The 16,420-nt window shown below is 35.5% G+C and overlaps 2 protein-coding genes and 2 non-coding genes across 4 annotated transcripts; 3 read left to right on the forward strand and 1 right to left on the reverse strand.

Moving 5' to 3' along the window:
• Positions 1 to 851: 851 nt before the first annotated feature.
• TRNAE-UUC (transfer RNA glutamic acid (anticodon UUC)) lies at positions 852 to 923 on the reverse strand. Its single transcript has one exon. It is a non-coding gene; the product is annotated as a tRNA-Glu (tRNA).
• A 745-nt stretch (positions 924 to 1,668) lies between these two features.
• LOC113727679 (probable U6 snRNA-associated Sm-like protein LSm4) lies at positions 1,669 to 6,907 on the forward strand. The gene is made up of 8 exons (XM_027251963.2): positions 1,669 to 1,764; positions 2,027 to 2,069; positions 2,183 to 2,224; positions 3,023 to 3,121; positions 3,220 to 3,297; positions 5,053 to 5,092; positions 5,915 to 6,076; positions 6,626 to 6,907. The coding sequence occupies exons 2-8, from the start codon at positions 2,067 to 2,069 to the stop codon at positions 6,649 to 6,651; spliced, it is 450 nt and encodes a 149-aa protein (XP_027107764.1). The 5' UTR covers positions 1,669 to 1,764; positions 2,027 to 2,066; the 3' UTR covers positions 6,652 to 6,907.
• Positions 3,952 to 4,038, forward strand: LOC113728325 (small nucleolar RNA snoR127). The gene has a single exon (XR_003458053.1). It is a non-coding gene; the product is annotated as a small nucleolar RNA snoR127 (small nucleolar RNA).
• Positions 6,908 to 10,406: 3,499 nt separating the features above from the next.
• Positions 10,407 to 16,306, forward strand: LOC113727681 (uncharacterized). Its single transcript, XM_027251965.2, has 13 exons — positions 10,407 to 11,100; positions 11,793 to 11,930; positions 12,018 to 12,099; positions 12,642 to 12,718; positions 12,818 to 12,933; positions 13,011 to 13,128; positions 13,588 to 13,704; positions 13,813 to 13,904; positions 14,106 to 14,172; positions 14,256 to 14,337; positions 14,542 to 14,633; positions 15,638 to 15,781; positions 15,988 to 16,306. The coding sequence occupies exons 1-13, from the start codon at positions 10,927 to 10,929 to the stop codon at positions 16,132 to 16,134; spliced, it is 1,446 nt and encodes a 481-aa protein (XP_027107766.1). The 5' UTR covers positions 10,407 to 10,926; the 3' UTR covers positions 16,135 to 16,306.
• Positions 16,307 to 16,420: the final 114 nt, after the last annotated feature.

Consider the following 16,420-nt stretch of genomic DNA (forward strand, 5'->3'; position numbering starts at 1 on the left):
TTGGGAATTTAGCCAGGAAAGAAATTGAAAGAAAAGGAGGGAGGGATTCCACACTCCCTCCTTTCACACTACAAAAATCGTCAGGCCAAAATTGGGGTGGAAAGCGTGAGTTAAGTAAATGTTTTAATATATCAATTTTACCCTTTCAAAGATTATAATATAGTAAATGTTTTTCTATGTTACGTGAATTTCAAGCTTCAAGGGCGCTTATGTAAAATTAAATCTTTTCCTTTCAGTGCCAATTACTCCCAAATGGAGGAAATACTTTTCATTATCTTTCTCTCCAAAAACTCCCAAACAACATGAAGAGATAAAACAACGTCTTCTTGTATTTTATTTTCTTTTCTAACTTAGACTTTCTCTTCTCTTCTTTTCTTTCCCGAACTCCCATACTAGCTCTAACGTGCTTATCCCTTTTTTTTTCCTTTTTACTAATTAATTTATTATATTTTCCCATTATTATAGTCATAAATAAAATTCATCATTGAATGAAAAAAGAAGTTTTATTGAACGTTAAATTAAACATTGTTAAATATTTAAATTTAAACTATCAATTTTAATGAGAGATACAAGTCAAGAAAATTGGGATCATAGAATTTTTTATCTTTTAATGGAATCATCTCCTTTCTCTACTGTTCTCTTAAGAGGAGCGTGATAAAAAAAAAAAAAAAAAAAAAAAAAAAAAAAAAAAGGAAAGTGCGACATGGTATTTTGTGAGAAAAATCACACCTGTAATTGAGAAATTCGTCGGAAAGCCGAAAAAGATGCATTGCTATTTGCTACAAGATTCCATTGCCGGGATTCGGGCGGGGATTGGCTAAAAAGTGAAGATTCAAAGAATGTTAAAAACATTCCGTTACCGGGAATCGAACCCGGGTCTCCTGGGTGAAAGCCAGACATCCTAACCGCTGGACGATAACGGATTTTTTTGTTGAGTGCTGCGAGCAATAAGCATTTTATCTATAATCACTCGTTATTATCCATGGGTTCACTGGCATTTTTATTGGCAAAATACCAAATCCAGGTTGGGATGTCTCAATTCTCAAATGTGAATTGGGAAACAGAATAGATAAGATAATAGGAAACAAACCGCCTCTAATTATATGTTTCACCAAGAAAAAAAAGCTTGATTTACTTGTATTACCAATTCTAATATACATAGTTAATTGTTCTTGAAAGTAAAATAAAATTATAGGTAAAAATTTGCCTTTTCTCTTATTAATGTCTTTCATTATTTTGTAAAATTATTTTAGAAAGTGGATAAACTCACATTGTACCCAATCCCTATGTAAACCTTAAAATAATTGCTCCAAAAAAAAAAAACTTAAAACAATTATGTAGACAAAATCAAGCTTGAAGAATATGGTTAAATCCCCATTGTTAAAGAAAAAAAAAAATCTCCGTCAATACTAATTTTCTTATTCCTTTTGTAAAATACACTATTAAATTTTGAGTAGAAGAACATTTTTGTAGATCAAATCAACTTTTAATTTAACCATTTTCATAATAAACCCTTATGCTGAACACGGGCGAGTCCACTTAAGAATTTTATTGGGAGTTTAACAGCAAGACAGAAACATTGGAGGCAAAGTTGCGAAAAAGGAAAACTACGGGGGTTAGATTTGCAAATAAAATATTCTACATTTCTACTGCCGCCTACCAAATCACAAAACCCTTCTCCAGCCTCGTTTAAAAAGTTTTAAAGTCCACTCCGGCAACCAACGAGCTCTGTCCGATCCCTTCGTCTCGTGGGGATCAATTCAAGTAATTCTTCTCTCCTTTTCTTCTATCTCTTTCGTCTTTGATTTCTTTTATTTGTTCAAGATTCCAACATGATTTCCCAAAACTTCTTTTGTTTTTCGTATGCTTACTATACCAGAGGCTTTGACTCAATGTGCTAGCGTAGTTTAAATTTATGAGCTACCCAGAAACTGTGTATTCATGTTTGTTCAAGTAGTGGAACTTAATTCGGCTTTGATTTTGTTGATTCTTAATTGGGTTTCTTTTTTTTTTCCCCCCTTTGCAGGTAAATTGTGGTTGTTGTAGGGTTTTTGGCATCGGAAGCAATGGTAAGTTCGGGCATTAGCTTTTAAAATTAGCGTCAAACGACTGCCCCTGGTGTTTCATTGTTCTTTTAGCTGATTTGGGTTTTTCTTGTTGTGACTGTTTTTCGTTGTTTCAGCTGCCACTTTCTCTGCTTAAGACTGCTCAAGGGCATCCCATGGTAACAATTTCATACACGTTATTCTTCTTTCTTTTTTTATATTTCATAATTGTTATGCAAGTTTATTTGTAGTGTTGTTGTTTTACGGGGTATTTTGATATAATAAGTTTGTGTGGAGAGTTCAACTATGGGTGTGTTTGTGGTGTGCTTTTCAGATGTTTTCTTGGTAGATTGGTGTTTTCAGAAGAAGTGCTGCAGTCATTCTTAGATTTGTTGTTTTTGTCGAGTGCTTTTTTTATTTTTCTTGATAGGTGAGTATCCTAGGGATTAGGGTTGTGAGTTGCTTAGTGTGCTTAGACTCGTTTTTATGCATTATCAATGTGAGAGTTCATTTTGAAAAGTTCAAACATCTCAGAGATCCAAGCATAGGCTTGTTTTCTGTGTGCTTTTTTTAGAGTTTGTTGATGAATGTTTTTGGAATTAAGGTTGTAATTTCTTTATTATAGTAATAATGATTGTTTTTATACATAAACAGTATGAGCTACACTCATGCAGTAAGTACAACAGGAGAAGTAAGTCAAAAGCAGTTGTCTCAGAGTGGGAAAGCATAATTAAGAGCTCAATGACACCTAGAAGGTTCTAGTTTGTTTCTGTGTTCTCTGACACAATTTTAGAGGAGCAGCCAGGAAAATTGCTGTAATTTTTTTTGGCTTGAATATATATTTAGACGATCTGAAGAGCTGATCAATGGCACCTTGTTATTGTTTGCGCTGTTTATCTCAAGATGAATGTTGAGATGGTACATGCTCTTGTTTAGTGGATTTGCTTGCTCATGTAAAATTTGTTTTCTTATTACAGTTGGTGGAGCTAAAAAATGGGGAAACGTATAATGGACACCTTGTCAATTGTGACACTTGGATGAATATCCATCTTCGTGAAGTCATCTGCACATCAAAGGTGAATTTTTGCTACCATGACTTGTTTATCATCTCTCTGATTGTTATGCATTGGTGTTTCATGTATTACGGGTGTAGCTTAATGAAAAGTAAATGCAGGATGGAGACAGATTTTGGAGAATGCCAGAATGTTATATTCGTGGTAATACAATCAAGTATCTACGAGTTCCAGATGAGGTATGTTCACTTCATAGTCATAAATATGCAGATTTGTTGTTTGCTTCAGTTCTCTTCCTTCTCTGCTTTGACATCTATATGCTTCTGCTTCTTTCTGGTTTGTGCTTGGTATCTGCTAACACTAATAAAAGCCAGGATTTTCTTTTAAGCGTACGTGCTATCTGTATTTTGCCACGCTTAGTTAAAACTTGATACCTAAATGTCATCCATCATAGATGAGGCCCTGTCATCACTTCTTTTCTTTATGTTAATGGTCCAATTGGGAAGACATCCACCTAGTGCTAGCTTGGTTTTGGCTGCAATGGTTGATCATTGAGCACATTGACTTTGGCAGACGTAAAATGCTCCTCCAAATGGAATGTTTTACATTCGTTGAATGGCTTTTGATTTTGCACACTGATTTTGGAGGACCAATTGCTAACTTGTTTAATTGGAATGTTTTACCTACTCAGATACAACTGTTTTGTATATAGGTTTGTCCATTAAATTAGCTTTAGAGTGAAGCTTTCTGCTGTTTGGTAAGCCCTTAAAATATTGTCATGAGAGTATTCTGGGAACTAGAATTTTTCTTCTTCCTGCAACGAAAATCAAAAAGTATAGTTGTACTTTTAGGCGTCAGATGTACACACACACTCTCTCTCTCTCTCCCCCTCTCTGGAGTGATGCAGCTTAGCCAAATCAGACATTGATGTGCTCCTTAAAGTGTTTCTTTTAAAGTCTTTAACAATGGTAATATCTGGAGGCATTTTATTGTTATGCTTCCATGCAGTTGTTTAAACTTTAATTGGGGCACAAAAAGTGGAAGTGCATCTATGTGATGACAAAAGTACAGAGATGGGTTCCTTGCTGACCAGAGCTTCTTTATGATCTTTTTCCTCGTCTCTCTCCAATCAACCCTGCCTTTATTTATTGAACTATTTGTTATAAGATCCTAGGTAGTTGTTTAGCTCAACCATGAGTGAAGATCACATCCTTAAAAACATGATTTATACAACCCCTTGAAGGAACTTTATCCCACTGTCAATTTCATCTACAGTTGATAGGGGCAGTAAAGGGTTGAAGAATGTGGCTAATCTGTTTTTCCTTTTTGTAGATTTTTATATGAACCTTGGTATGCTTTGAATCCTTTGATGACTCTTCAAAGATTGGTGATATGTCGACTGTGCTTTCTTTTAAAACTGGATCTTGTTTGGAACTAGGGAATTATAAAAACTAGGAAGTCAAGGTAATGCATCATTGGGCTAGTCCCTTTGTATCCTGCAGTTGGCTCAGATTTGGTTTGGATCATTAGAATGATTCTTATTTCTTGCATATCCAGCTACTCTAGTCCAAGATAGCGTTATTCTTCCTCTATGCTGTATGGAATTGTTGTCACTTGACATGTTTGGTAAAGACTTTTATGTCAGAGACCTCTGATTCCATAGGACAGAGCATTTTAAATGGTTATTTGCTATCTTTGTAATTGGACTGAAAACCTTTGTTTGGTAGTATGCCTGCAAAACAACTGACTGATTATCAATTTGCATAACCTGTTGGGTGGGACTTTATGGCTATACATTACATTGTTGGGTTCCATTGGAAATACATGTCAATTTTTCCTTGCCTTGCACGATATATTGGATTGATGAATTTTGATTTTCTCAGGATACTGATTATTTGTGTATCTTTTGCCTTTGTCGTGTCATTCAATTATGTCAATGTGCTTAACTCTTTTAAAGTGCTGAAAATTGTACCTTTTTCAAATTTTTTTTCCAGGTGATTGATAAGGTTCAAGAAGAAACAAAAAGCCGTTCAGGTATTAATTATAGTATTGATTTACTTCTGTATATGATTGAGCCCAAAGAAGGATGTCTTCTCTGTGGATGCCTTCTCTAAATCATCTGAAATTCACAATAAAATTTGTTTTCTACTTCATTCATTGGATGGCGTACTAGTAATTGTAGGTTCCTCGTGGTATAGAAACTTGTATGTCTGGGTTCTTTGATGTAGACAGAAATTTCCCTTTGTTACTTCAACATCAGTCTTGTATTCTAAGTAATACATTTCAAAGTGGCAATCAACCAGGAGGAAGTAGCAAATCAGATAAGTACAAACAATCTTGTTGCAATAATTACAGCCTGTCCAAAGACATTTTGCCGTGTATATTACGATGTGTTTGAGATTGAAAGAGTACATTACAGATGTTGGATTGTTCCAAAAGCACAGTAATGCTTGTATAGAATTCATTTTATTGAGGGCAAAAATATCAAGGATAGAAGGAAAGAAAGTAATGGAAAATAGCATTTGAGCGAATGATATATTGTTGTTACCAAGCTATTGTTAAATCTCCAACTTCATTAATGTAATTGAACAGACTAAAGAACAAGAGATTTACTATGTGTTTCATTACTTTTTGGAGATGCATTCCAGTATTTCTGATGAATTGAACAGATTAAAGTACAAGAGATGTACTGTATGTTTCATTACTTTTTGGATTCCAATATTTCTGATCAATGTAAAAAAAAAAAAGAAGGTAAATAGCTTTTTCTCTGTGTACTGAATGTGGAATTTGGCACATTAAATTAGTTTATGGTCAAAAATGGTTTCTAATCCTGACCACTTTTACATACTTTTTCAGATAGAAAGCCACCAGGCGTTGGGCGTGGAAGAGGAAGAGGTAGAGATGACAGTGCTGCTGGGAGACAGGGAAAACCAATTGGGCGTGGCATGGATGATGGAGCTGCCAAAGGTGCAGGCAGGGGCAAGGGAGGACCAGCTGGCAGGTCTGGTGGTGGTAAAGGTATGAATTTGCAGTCTAAGTTGTTGGTTATTAAGAAGCAAGCATCAGAGAGCTGTGTCTTAAGAACTTTCAACATAGCATTTCTCATTTTAAGACTTCTGAATGATCTCAGATACGACTTTTCCTTCACTCCTTACAGTCCAAACAACCTTTGCAAGTTTACACTTGCTTTTTCTCTGCCTCTGTTATGACTTGAATGATGAGGGAACAAAGAGTTGTCTTCTAAATACCTTAAAATTGTTCTCTCATTTTTGTTTGCAAGTCTGTCTAACGGGTGCCCATTGGGTACTCGTTTAAGATATATTTCAGGTGTCATATTTTTGAAAATGTAAGATTAATTAGGGAAAGTAAATAAATACAAGGAAGGGTAGGTAAGATTAAATAGGAAAAGCATATAAATGCAAGGGAAGGTAATAATTGTTAGTATGTGCATGTACATGATAAGCTAGGTGAATTTTAGGTGTGTTGATGAGTGTTCAATAGGCACCTGTTAGAAAAAGTCCTATGTTTGTTTATTGAAAGATTTCCCTGGTTGAATGTTGGTGGCAGGTGGTGGGCGTGGACGTGGCTTGTAGTTCTTTAGCTAGCTGCAGAATCAACTTCCTTGGAGCAGAGTTGCCGATTTTATATGGCATTTTATAGTGTTTGTTAAGGTACAGGATTGAAGAAAAATGACTGCTTTCTTGTAAAAGGACCGAGGTGTAAGGAAACTGTTTCTGTCCAACAATCAAACAAGCAAGCAATGTATTTTATAGTTCCATACATTATTTTGTTGGTACTTCTTTTGGCTGAACGAAATGTAAGTATTATGGAATCGTTATCTTTTCTTTCTATCTCGAGTAATTTTCGGTTTTTGATTGACTTCTAATCCTTATAAGAAATTACATCGTGAGAACTTCTTGACTGCAATCCTATCAATTACTCAGGTATCACATGGTTAGACTGTGGAAGCCTGCAACTTTCCTCTTGCTGGATTCTACAGAATCTGGCTGGTGAGGTTTTTACTTGGTGAGTATTCACCCGTTTGGTTTGGACTCCGGAATAGCAATGGCAATGGGTATAAAATGATCGATGGATGGTAATAGGTTTTGGCGAATCCTTTTCACTTGTTTGGTACCAGGCTGAAATGGGAATCGATGGGATTGGTTTTTTTAATTACAAGAAGTAATTTCATCCTTTTTTTTTCCCTTGTTTCCTAAAATGGCCAGATCCTCGCAGCAAAACCGCCCCAATTTCCAGCCACCAGCCCTACGAGCCAATTGTCCCCAAAACATCAAAGTTTCATCTCAAACTCTTCAAATCCATTTCCATGTAAAAGCAAAAATTCAATTGAATTTGAACAAAGTACTCTGCCTTGGATTTGTATAAAACTAGAAACTAGAAACAAAGGTAACTGTGAATAGGTCTAAAACTTGCTATTTGTTCACTACCGAACCCCTTACATTCTATCTGGATGACTAACTTAAGCATCAGATTTACAACGAGGGAATGTTGCCACGGCGTTTGCACCAGCACAGGAAAGGCCGATCCCTGCCCGCCCGCACAAGTATCATGCCAATTGAGAGCCGATTGAAAAGTGAAAACATCATCCCAAAATCACCTCGTTGAGCAGCAACCTAAATGGGCATATCCAAATAAAACAAACTCCTCTTTCGAGCTGCTCAAGCAAGTAGGTTAGTCTCTTTTAGTAATAGCGGGTCCAGATTCCAATTTGTCCAGGCAAAACGTCAGTTTAGCAGTCGAATCCGACAAATGTCCACTTGCAAAGTTGCAATCAATCTGTTATTGTTTGTAGTTGCAGCTTTTTGTAAATTCTCAAATAGCGATAGCTTAAAAAAAAGAAAAAAAAAAAGCTAAATAACGAGAATTTTGCAATAACATGTTTTTTTTTCATTATTGGGTGGAGATTAGGGGTGTTTCGCGAATCGAGCCGCTCGAATACGAGCTCGACTCGAGTTCGTCAATATCGAGTTCGAGTCGAGCTCGAACTAATTAAGTCGATCTCGAGCTCGAGCTTGAAGTCAAAAACATTAAACTCGTTGGCTCGCGAGCGGCTTGCGAGCTCAATTATATATATATTTTTTATTTTTTATTTTTATTTTAATAGTAAAATTATATATATATTCATAATATTTTATTATTTATTAAAAATTTATTATTTTATTCATTTTTAAAAATAAATAATTATTTTTTATTTTTAAAAAAATAAAATAATTATAAATATTTTTTATTTTTTAAGCTCGAGCTCGAGCTCGACTCGAATTTGACTCGAGCTCGATATTTTGAGCTCGTCGAGCTCGAGCTCGAGCTCAGCTCGATTAGCCAAAGCTTGACTCGAGCTCGACTCGTTTGCACCCCTAGTGGAGATGCTTGAAAAACATGCCGCCGAATTTAGAAAATTTTGGATTGCCATTTTTTGTAGAAAAATGTCCTGTAGTGATTTGATGTATATGAGATAAAAAGGTAATTAAAAATTTTGTTTACAGAAAACGTAGAAATTTATGATTTTTTTCTTTGTGAAAAAAAACTTGCTTGTGAATCCACTTCATTGCAAGCAAATTGCATATTTGAACAATAAGCATATAACTATAAAGGATACGTGTAAAAATGTTCAAGAGTTATATGTTTCTCTTGTTCTAGTCCCTATAGTAGTAATAAATAACAGTAAACAGCGTGTCAACGTTTGAAGAACTTTCAATAATGGCAGATATTGAAGAAGAAAGCAGTCAATCAATTACTCCTACATTAGCTGGCCACCAAAAAAATTTTAAGACTATTTGGATTTAGATCAAAGAATCAAATCTCTTGTCGTGCATTCTAAAAATTCCAAAGTGGACAATTTCAGAGGCCTCACTGTTGGAGTATATACTACCGCTTATATTTCCTCTTCACTCTTCAATTTTTACTTGTCTTGTACGTTATAGGTACCGTCTTGTAATGTTTACTTCCTCAGTAATCAACGAGTTCCCATGAGTCAACTGGAAAGATTTGTGAATCAGTTATACTTTCCAGGACAGATTTGAAGTGCAACAGGAAGTGTTTTCTTAACTTCAATGATTAAACAAAATACTGTAAAAAAATTGGAATGTCCACATCCAATTTTCGATGGTGCTAATGAGTGTTGTTAATAAAATAATGCAAGCAGCTCAACATAAAATAATTGGATTTTCTTATTGTATTTGATCAATTGAAAAGGAGGTGTATTGTCAATTATTACTGGTTTCTTGACGTATAAAGATGTATTATATCTCGCAACAACCAATAGTGGTGACGTGAAAGAATTTCCTAGGTAATACGATTGTGTTGGTGATCTTCCAGCGTCAGAATGTTGAAAAAAAGTCACAAAATGGTTGCCGAACGTATCTGGATACTAATAAACAAAGCCCTCCTTTCAAAGTTTAAATCCCGAAGAAGTAGGCTAGCAAATCAATTAGGTAGTTGCCAAGGGCCGTAAACTGAGTCGAGTCGAGTCGAATTTTGATCTAATCTAGTTGAGTCTCAAATTAATTTTACCAAACTCGAGTTCGAACTCTCAATGTAAAGTTCGGCTTCGAACTCCACCTCGAATTTGAGTCGAATCAAGCTCGAGCTTGAGTTTAAAAAAATAAAAAATAATTATTTAATTTTTAAAAATAAATAAAATAGTAAATTTTTAATAAATAATAAAATATTAGAAATATATATGTAATTTTACTATTAAAATAAAAATAAAAATACATATATATAAAGTTGAACCGGCTCTCAAGCTAACGGGTTGAGTATTTTTTAATTTGAATTCGAACTCGAGCTCGACTCAAGTTTGGTGTTGATTGAGTTCGAGTCGAGCTTTGATTCGAACTGCCCACAATTGATTTGTGATTGGCTCGTGAACAGCTCGATTTGTATGCAACCCTAGTCGCTAACCACAAGGCAACTATAGAATGCATTTCTTGATGGCATTTCTCTAGGATAGAAGTGAATTTCTTTCCCAGTAACCCTCTGCTGCATTTGAGGGATCGATCTTCTAGTATAAATTAACGTAAAAATAGTGTAAATTTTGCTGATTGATAAAGAAATAAATTCCGAAAAAAGGGCTAGTTTATTTTACTTTCAGTGGGTCCAGATTCCATTTTCTCCAAGTAAAAGAACAAAATAGCATTCAAATTTGACAATTATCTACTTGTGATGGGTCAATCTGGTAATAACTAATCATTTTATGGATCAGGTTTTCTGGTTCTTTATTAATCTCTTAAACTCAGTACTTCATCTCTGAAGTGTAAATGGAAACAAACAAAGAAATAAAATAAAGAAATAAAAAAAAAAAGTAAAAAAAGAGGATAAACTATAAAGAAGAAGCATTTTCTTGGAATTGAGAAGAGGGATCTTTAAACAGAAAGTAAACTAAAGCAAGAAAAACTTTCTTAGTATTTTGTAGTGTAAGTTGTGTAGTTCATTTGTTGTTCTTGTACGCTTGCTTGGAATTTAGCTGTGAAACTAGTTATGATTACTTCAATAGGTAAGGACACTCTTTTTTTTTTCAGGAAATACTTGAGGGCACTCTTGAATGGCATTTTTTATTAGGACTGAAATGCCACATTATAGTACTGAAAGCTAACCCAACCAAATGATTCATGAAACAAATGGTTGTATTAGTCAATTTCATAATGCTGGAAAACAGCCAAAGCAGCCAAACTGTTTTCGTGGTACCACCTCATTGTGAAGTATTATTCACATCTTGTGTTGGCTACTAGCATTAGCATTAGGATTAACTGAATCTCTATCTTTCATATCTTCTTCTCTTTTGGTGGTAGTAGACTAGTAGAGTTGAAATACAGTAAATAGAACTTTGGTTTTCTGTAAATTGGCTTCAAATGGCAGACACCAAAGAAGGTATGACTCAAGAACAGCACCATGTCACCATAGAAGCTCCTAAAGCACTGCAAGACAAGGGAGAAGAAGTAAAAGAAGTTGAAGAGAAGCCTCAGAACAAGACAAAGACTAAGCGAGTGGCTTCCTTGGATATTTTCAGAGGCCTCACTGTTGCGGTGCATATTTTTCCCATAATCCCTTTTCTCTCTAAGTCTTGAATTCGGATACTGTATTATTTATGTATGCTAAAGGTATCTGAAACCTTGATATTTTGTTATCAGTGTTGCTAGAAAAATCAGAGTTGTGAAGGAACTTCTTTTATCTGGTTGTTGAATACTTTTGCTTCCCCACTGGAAAGTTTTCGAAACTCTACTGGGAAACTATTAGGATCAATAATTTTCAGGAAAATCTTTGGTGCATTAACAAGTGTTTTCTTATGCTGCTGCATGAGCATACAATACAAATTCTATTACTTTATAAGCAGCAGCTGCTGAACATAGAACCGTTGGGTTTTCTTATTTATTGAAGGAAAGGTATGAGCTGAAAAAATATGAGCATATGATAAAATATAAATAAAGTGGTAATTCTATTCTAATAAGGATTACTTATAATAGGAATTACTTTGACAAGTTGCCTAATTTGAGTGCTAAAATGAAATTACGAACTTGCCTCTGAGTTCAGTATTGAATCTGTAGTTGCCAGTGCATTCCACTCCTATAAACCAACTATTCATAAGTTACTAATGGTTGATATTTTCAAAAACGCAATATCAGAACTATGGTAACCTTACTAGTATCTGCAGTGTAATTCCTTCTTTATGACTGTTGTGACTGTAAAAGAGTTTCTAAGTGCAAATACCTGTGGACAGTTGATGGTACTGGTTGATGATGCTGGAGGAGAATGGCCGATAATTGGGCATGCACCATGGAATGGTTGCAATCTTGCTGATTTTGTGATGCCATTTTTTCTATTTATTGTCGGAGTGGCAATTGCACTTGCTCTCAAGGTTGATTTTCTGCCTTTGATAGAATGTATGCTTGGCTGAGACCAATATTGCATTGCTTTCTGATTAGTTCTACTGTTTCATATGTAGAGAATACCAAAAAGGTTAATGGCTATTAGAAAGGTAATTTGGAGAACTATCAAACTTCTCTTCTGGGGTCTTCTTTTACAAGGTTTGTTTTACTGTTTTCTTCCCATTTAATGGATGTGTGCTGCTTTGTTGGGGACCATGTCATTTAGTAATATAGTAGCACTTACATTTAAGTGGTAGAAACTCAAGTTCATTTCAGAATCAATATTCAACAAGTAATTCTTGCAAAAGTATTATAGCTTTCTTTTATTGGCCTTTTGTGGTTAATGGTGGCCAAAAAGTATTGAACTCTAGGAAACTTATTTATATGCTATTATAGATATTTGTAGCCTGACCTCCTTTTGAGCCCCACTAAGATATATATATATATGTGTGTGTGTGTGTGTGTGAACCGAGTTGATGCTGGAAGACTGCAGGGGGTGGCTTTGTCAAAATTTAACGTATTTATGTTGCTAAGACAATGATTTTGCATGAAGATGCTCACATGATTTGGAATTGTGTAAAAAGCATTTGAGTTTCAATAGTGATTTGGCGGCCATACTTTCAATGGATTAAGGTTTCCTTCAAGGTGGTAATCTTTCAAAAGTTGACCATATACTGACTCACCCCTTTTAACATTTGAAGGTGGTTACTCTCATGCACCAGATAAACTTACATATGGTGTCGATATGAAAAGAATAAGGTGGTGTGGCATTCTCCAGGTGATCCGAATTACATTTTTCTTATTTGTTGAAGTTTGACAAGTTTTTTTCTTAGTTCAACAAACTGTACACTGAGCCAATTTTGGTTTGCACTTCTAGAGAATTGCTCTTGCTTATCTGGTAGTGGCATTGTTTGAAATCTCAACAAGAAATGCTCAAGTTAAGGATCTTTCACATCAATGGTTCTCTATATTCAAGATGTATATTTGGCATTGGTTTGTACTCCACTCTTCTTCTGATCTTGTACAATCAATCATATTGTAAAGTATTCTGATTCTGGTATATTCTTCAGGGTGTTAGGAGCATCTGTTTTAATTATTTACCTGGCTGTGTTATACGGAACTCGCGTTCCTGATTGGCACTTCATCGTCCACAATGAAGATAGCACACTTTTGGGCAAGATGTTAACTGTATGTTCTTTGCTTCTGCCATATAAAGAATACTAGCTTCTGCTACTCTAGATACAGTTACCGGGGTCCACTGTTTTACAGTTGTAGATGTCATTGATGTTGTGTTTACTATTGCTGGAGATTCAGAAGCAGGGAAAAATAAGCTTTAGCTACTTAGTCGATGTTGGCCATTCATTCTAAGGACATTTAAGAAAATCTGAATTGTCTATGACCAGCTTCATATCCCCTAATTATAATACTTCACAAGATGAAAATAATTCATTCATTCAATGCAATCTAAGCATATCAAGCAAGTGTAATTGTTGCATTTCTCAACAAAGATCAATGTGCTTCTTAATCATTCTTGTGGTTGTCAAGTGGTGTTTGTTTCCCACTCGCTTCTCTCTCTGAGCACCTTCAGTCGAAAAGGTAAAGATGATTTGGTACTTGTATATGCATTCTAATTGGTTGATTGTGCAGGTAACCTGCAATGTCAGAGGAAAATTGGATCCTCCTTGTAATGCAGTGGGTTATGTTGACAGAAAAGTGCTTGGTATTAATCACATGTATCAACATCCAGCTTGGAAGAGATCCAAGGTCTGCAGGGCTGTTTTTGAATGCAAAAGTTCTTATCAATCACTATGTACATTGTTTGCTTCTGCTTTACGGCCCTCGGAAACTTTTCATGGTAATTCTGTTCTGCAGGCTTGCACTTACAGTTCTCCTCATGAGGGACCTTTTCGGGATGATGCTCCAGCATGGTGCGTAGCACCTTTTGAACCAGAAGGAATTCTGAGGTATGTATCATTAGTTCATTTCAATTTGAGAACTGCCACTAGTTTTAGTTGAAATATTGGCCTGGTCCTAGTTAACATGTTCCAACAGCTAACTAAATGTATAGCTAAGCCAAAATAGACGATGCTCAATGCGCCTCTATCTTTTTATTATCTATGTTCAGGATACAGTTTGGAAATTCTAAACAAGTCTTTTGACTGCAGCTCAATTTCTGCAATCCTCTCTACAATCATTGGAGTTCATTTTGGACATGTTCTTATACATACGAAGGTTTGATAGATATATATATCTTATGTTTGGGACAACTGTTATTCACTGAATGTCACTAAAAGTCCTTAGTTCCTGAATTTCAGGATCACTCATCCAGACTTTGGCACTGGACTGTCATGGGTTCAGCTCTTTTGATTTTTGGAATTACTCTTCATTTTACACATGGTGAGCCCTGCTAGTCTCTCTTTCCCTATGAACAAATCAAGCAGCAAATCGTATTTCAAATCCTCGGACTTGGTTTTATTTGACACTAGGACCATATCAGCTTTACACATTACGCAGCATCTGTAGAGCATGAGATGAAAAAATTACATCTCTCGTTCGTCTGGTCATATACATCAGTTTACTCACTGATTTGGTTGGATGCAGCTATTCCCTTAAATAAGCAACTGTATACTCTCAGCTATGTTTGTGTGACGGCAGGAGCAGCAGCTCTGGTGTTCTCAGCATTCTATATCCTGGTATGCTACTCGCAGAATAATCTTATGGCCTGCATAGATTCTAGTCACACTGGTTCCTTAGTGAAAGCTACAAAACTATGCTTTCTTGATTGTGCACCTACCTGGTTTGACTTGGCACATAATGAGTTTATCTTCCTCTAGTGCTGACCCTAAAATGTGAGTAACTTGCCCTTGGCATTTCAAATGACATACTTTACTGAAACTACATGTCTTGTTTGAGACTTGTACCTCAACAGCTAAGGGTGCTTTTGATAAAATTGAAGTCTGAAGTCTAAAGTCTGAATCTATTAAATTATTGAATTATTAAGTATTAAATCTATTACATTTAAGTGCATATCATATTCAGTGATAAGTGAATAGTTCATCACTTTATTTTGAGAGCAAGTTTTGCCTAGGAATTTAGTGCCACTTAATTAATTTAGATGTTCAATTTTTGGTAATCAAACAGTCTGAATATATTAAGATCTGAATCCATTAAATTAAGTACCGAAATTTTATGTTTTCAAGCATAGGCATTGGTTGCACTCAGTATAAAATGAGTCTGACTTCCTGTGCTAGATAGACATACTCTTAAACTGAACTTAGATGAGAATTGCAGAAACATGGAAAAAAATGATTACCATGCCACCAGTGAACACACTGTCAAGTTTGCAAGAGAAATTATCATTTCAAATAAGATAATTAGAGCAGGCTTCAGGTAACAAAGGAGGTCATCTTTACATGCAATGGAGAATCAAATGAAGCAAAACAAAATTTCGAAGTTTTGGATCTAGCGCCATTCTCTTGCACAAATCAAAACAAAAACTGGTAATATCAAAGTTTCCTAAAGGCATACAATGACACAAATTCCATTTGCCCTTGTTATCTGCATGGATGAATCTTCGAGCCCTCGTGGATACTAACTTAACAATGAATAGTATCATTGGGGGGTATCTGAAATGAGCAAACTCATACTTTTGCTTACTCAATCTTGATCTAATCAAGTATTTCTCACTCCATTCCAGGTTGACATTTGGAAATTGAGGTATCTGTTTCTGCCACTTGAATGGATTGGTATGAATGCCATGCTTGTGTATGTCATGGCAGCTGCAGACATTTTCGCAGGATTCATTAACGGGTGGTATTACGACAACCCTCATAACACACTGGTACTGCACTCCTTTTAGCTGCCAAATATTCAGCCTTAATATGTTTGTTTTTCACTGCTCAATTATAGCAATACTAAAACAAGCATTGCAAAATATAATAGCTGCTCTTCATTGTCATTGTTATCACAAGCCTGTCTGTCCCCTTTAAGTTCTTGCAAGCTCTATGCTACTTGATGAGTTTCTGACTATCAAAACATTCTCTATAGGTGCATTGGATTCAGAAGCACATATTCATTGACGTTTGGCATTCAACAAAAGTAGGGATTCTACTTTATGTCATCTTTGCAGAGATACTGTTCTGGGCTATTGTTGCTGGCATTTTCCACCGTTTGGGAATTTACTGGAAGCTTTAGTTTCTGTGCTTGATGCATTTTGGTCCTTTTCTAGCTTTGTTAATTATAGCACCATATTTCATCATAACTGATACCTTCTGCTACCTGTATAAGGTTTTATGAGCTGATTTGTTGTTGAACTCGACATTTTCAATAGGTCTCCAAATCAGAAAAATGGGGCTTAAGACGCTCACTTGGGCTGTAGTGCAATAACTTTTGCTCATTCCGTTCTATTGATTTAGGTTAAGGTCTAATCCATTCGTAAGAATATGCAAAGATTTTACCAAACAACTACCAAAGTGCAGCC

Source organism: Coffea arabica, chromosome 2c, assembly GCF_036785885.1.
Source record: "Coffea arabica cultivar ET-39 chromosome 2c, Coffea Arabica ET-39 HiFi, whole genome shotgun sequence".
Classification (NCBI taxonomy): domain Eukaryota; kingdom Viridiplantae; phylum Streptophyta; class Magnoliopsida; order Gentianales; family Rubiaceae; genus Coffea; species Coffea arabica.

Coding starts and splice junctions, on each gene's coding strand:
- LOC113727679 (XM_027251963.2), top strand. Junction 3,122..3,219: donor AAGTCATCTGCACATCAAAG/GTGAATTTTTGC, acceptor AAGTAAATGCAG/GATGGAGACAGATTTTGGAG. Junction 3,298..5,052: donor ATCTACGAGTTCCAGATGAG/GTATGTTCACTT, acceptor TTTTTTTTCCAG/GTGATTGATAAGGTTCAAGA.
- LOC113727681 (XM_027251965.2), top strand. CDS start 10,927: ATGGCAGACACCAAAGAAGGTATGACTCAAGAACAGCACCATGTCACC. Junction 12,934..13,010: donor AAGATGTATATTTGGCATTG/GTTTGTACTCCA, acceptor TATATTCTTCAG/GGTGTTAGGAGCATCTGTTT. Junction 13,705..13,812: donor CAGCTTGGAAGAGATCCAAG/GTCTGCAGGGCT, acceptor TCTGTTCTGCAG/GCTTGCACTTACAGTTCTCC.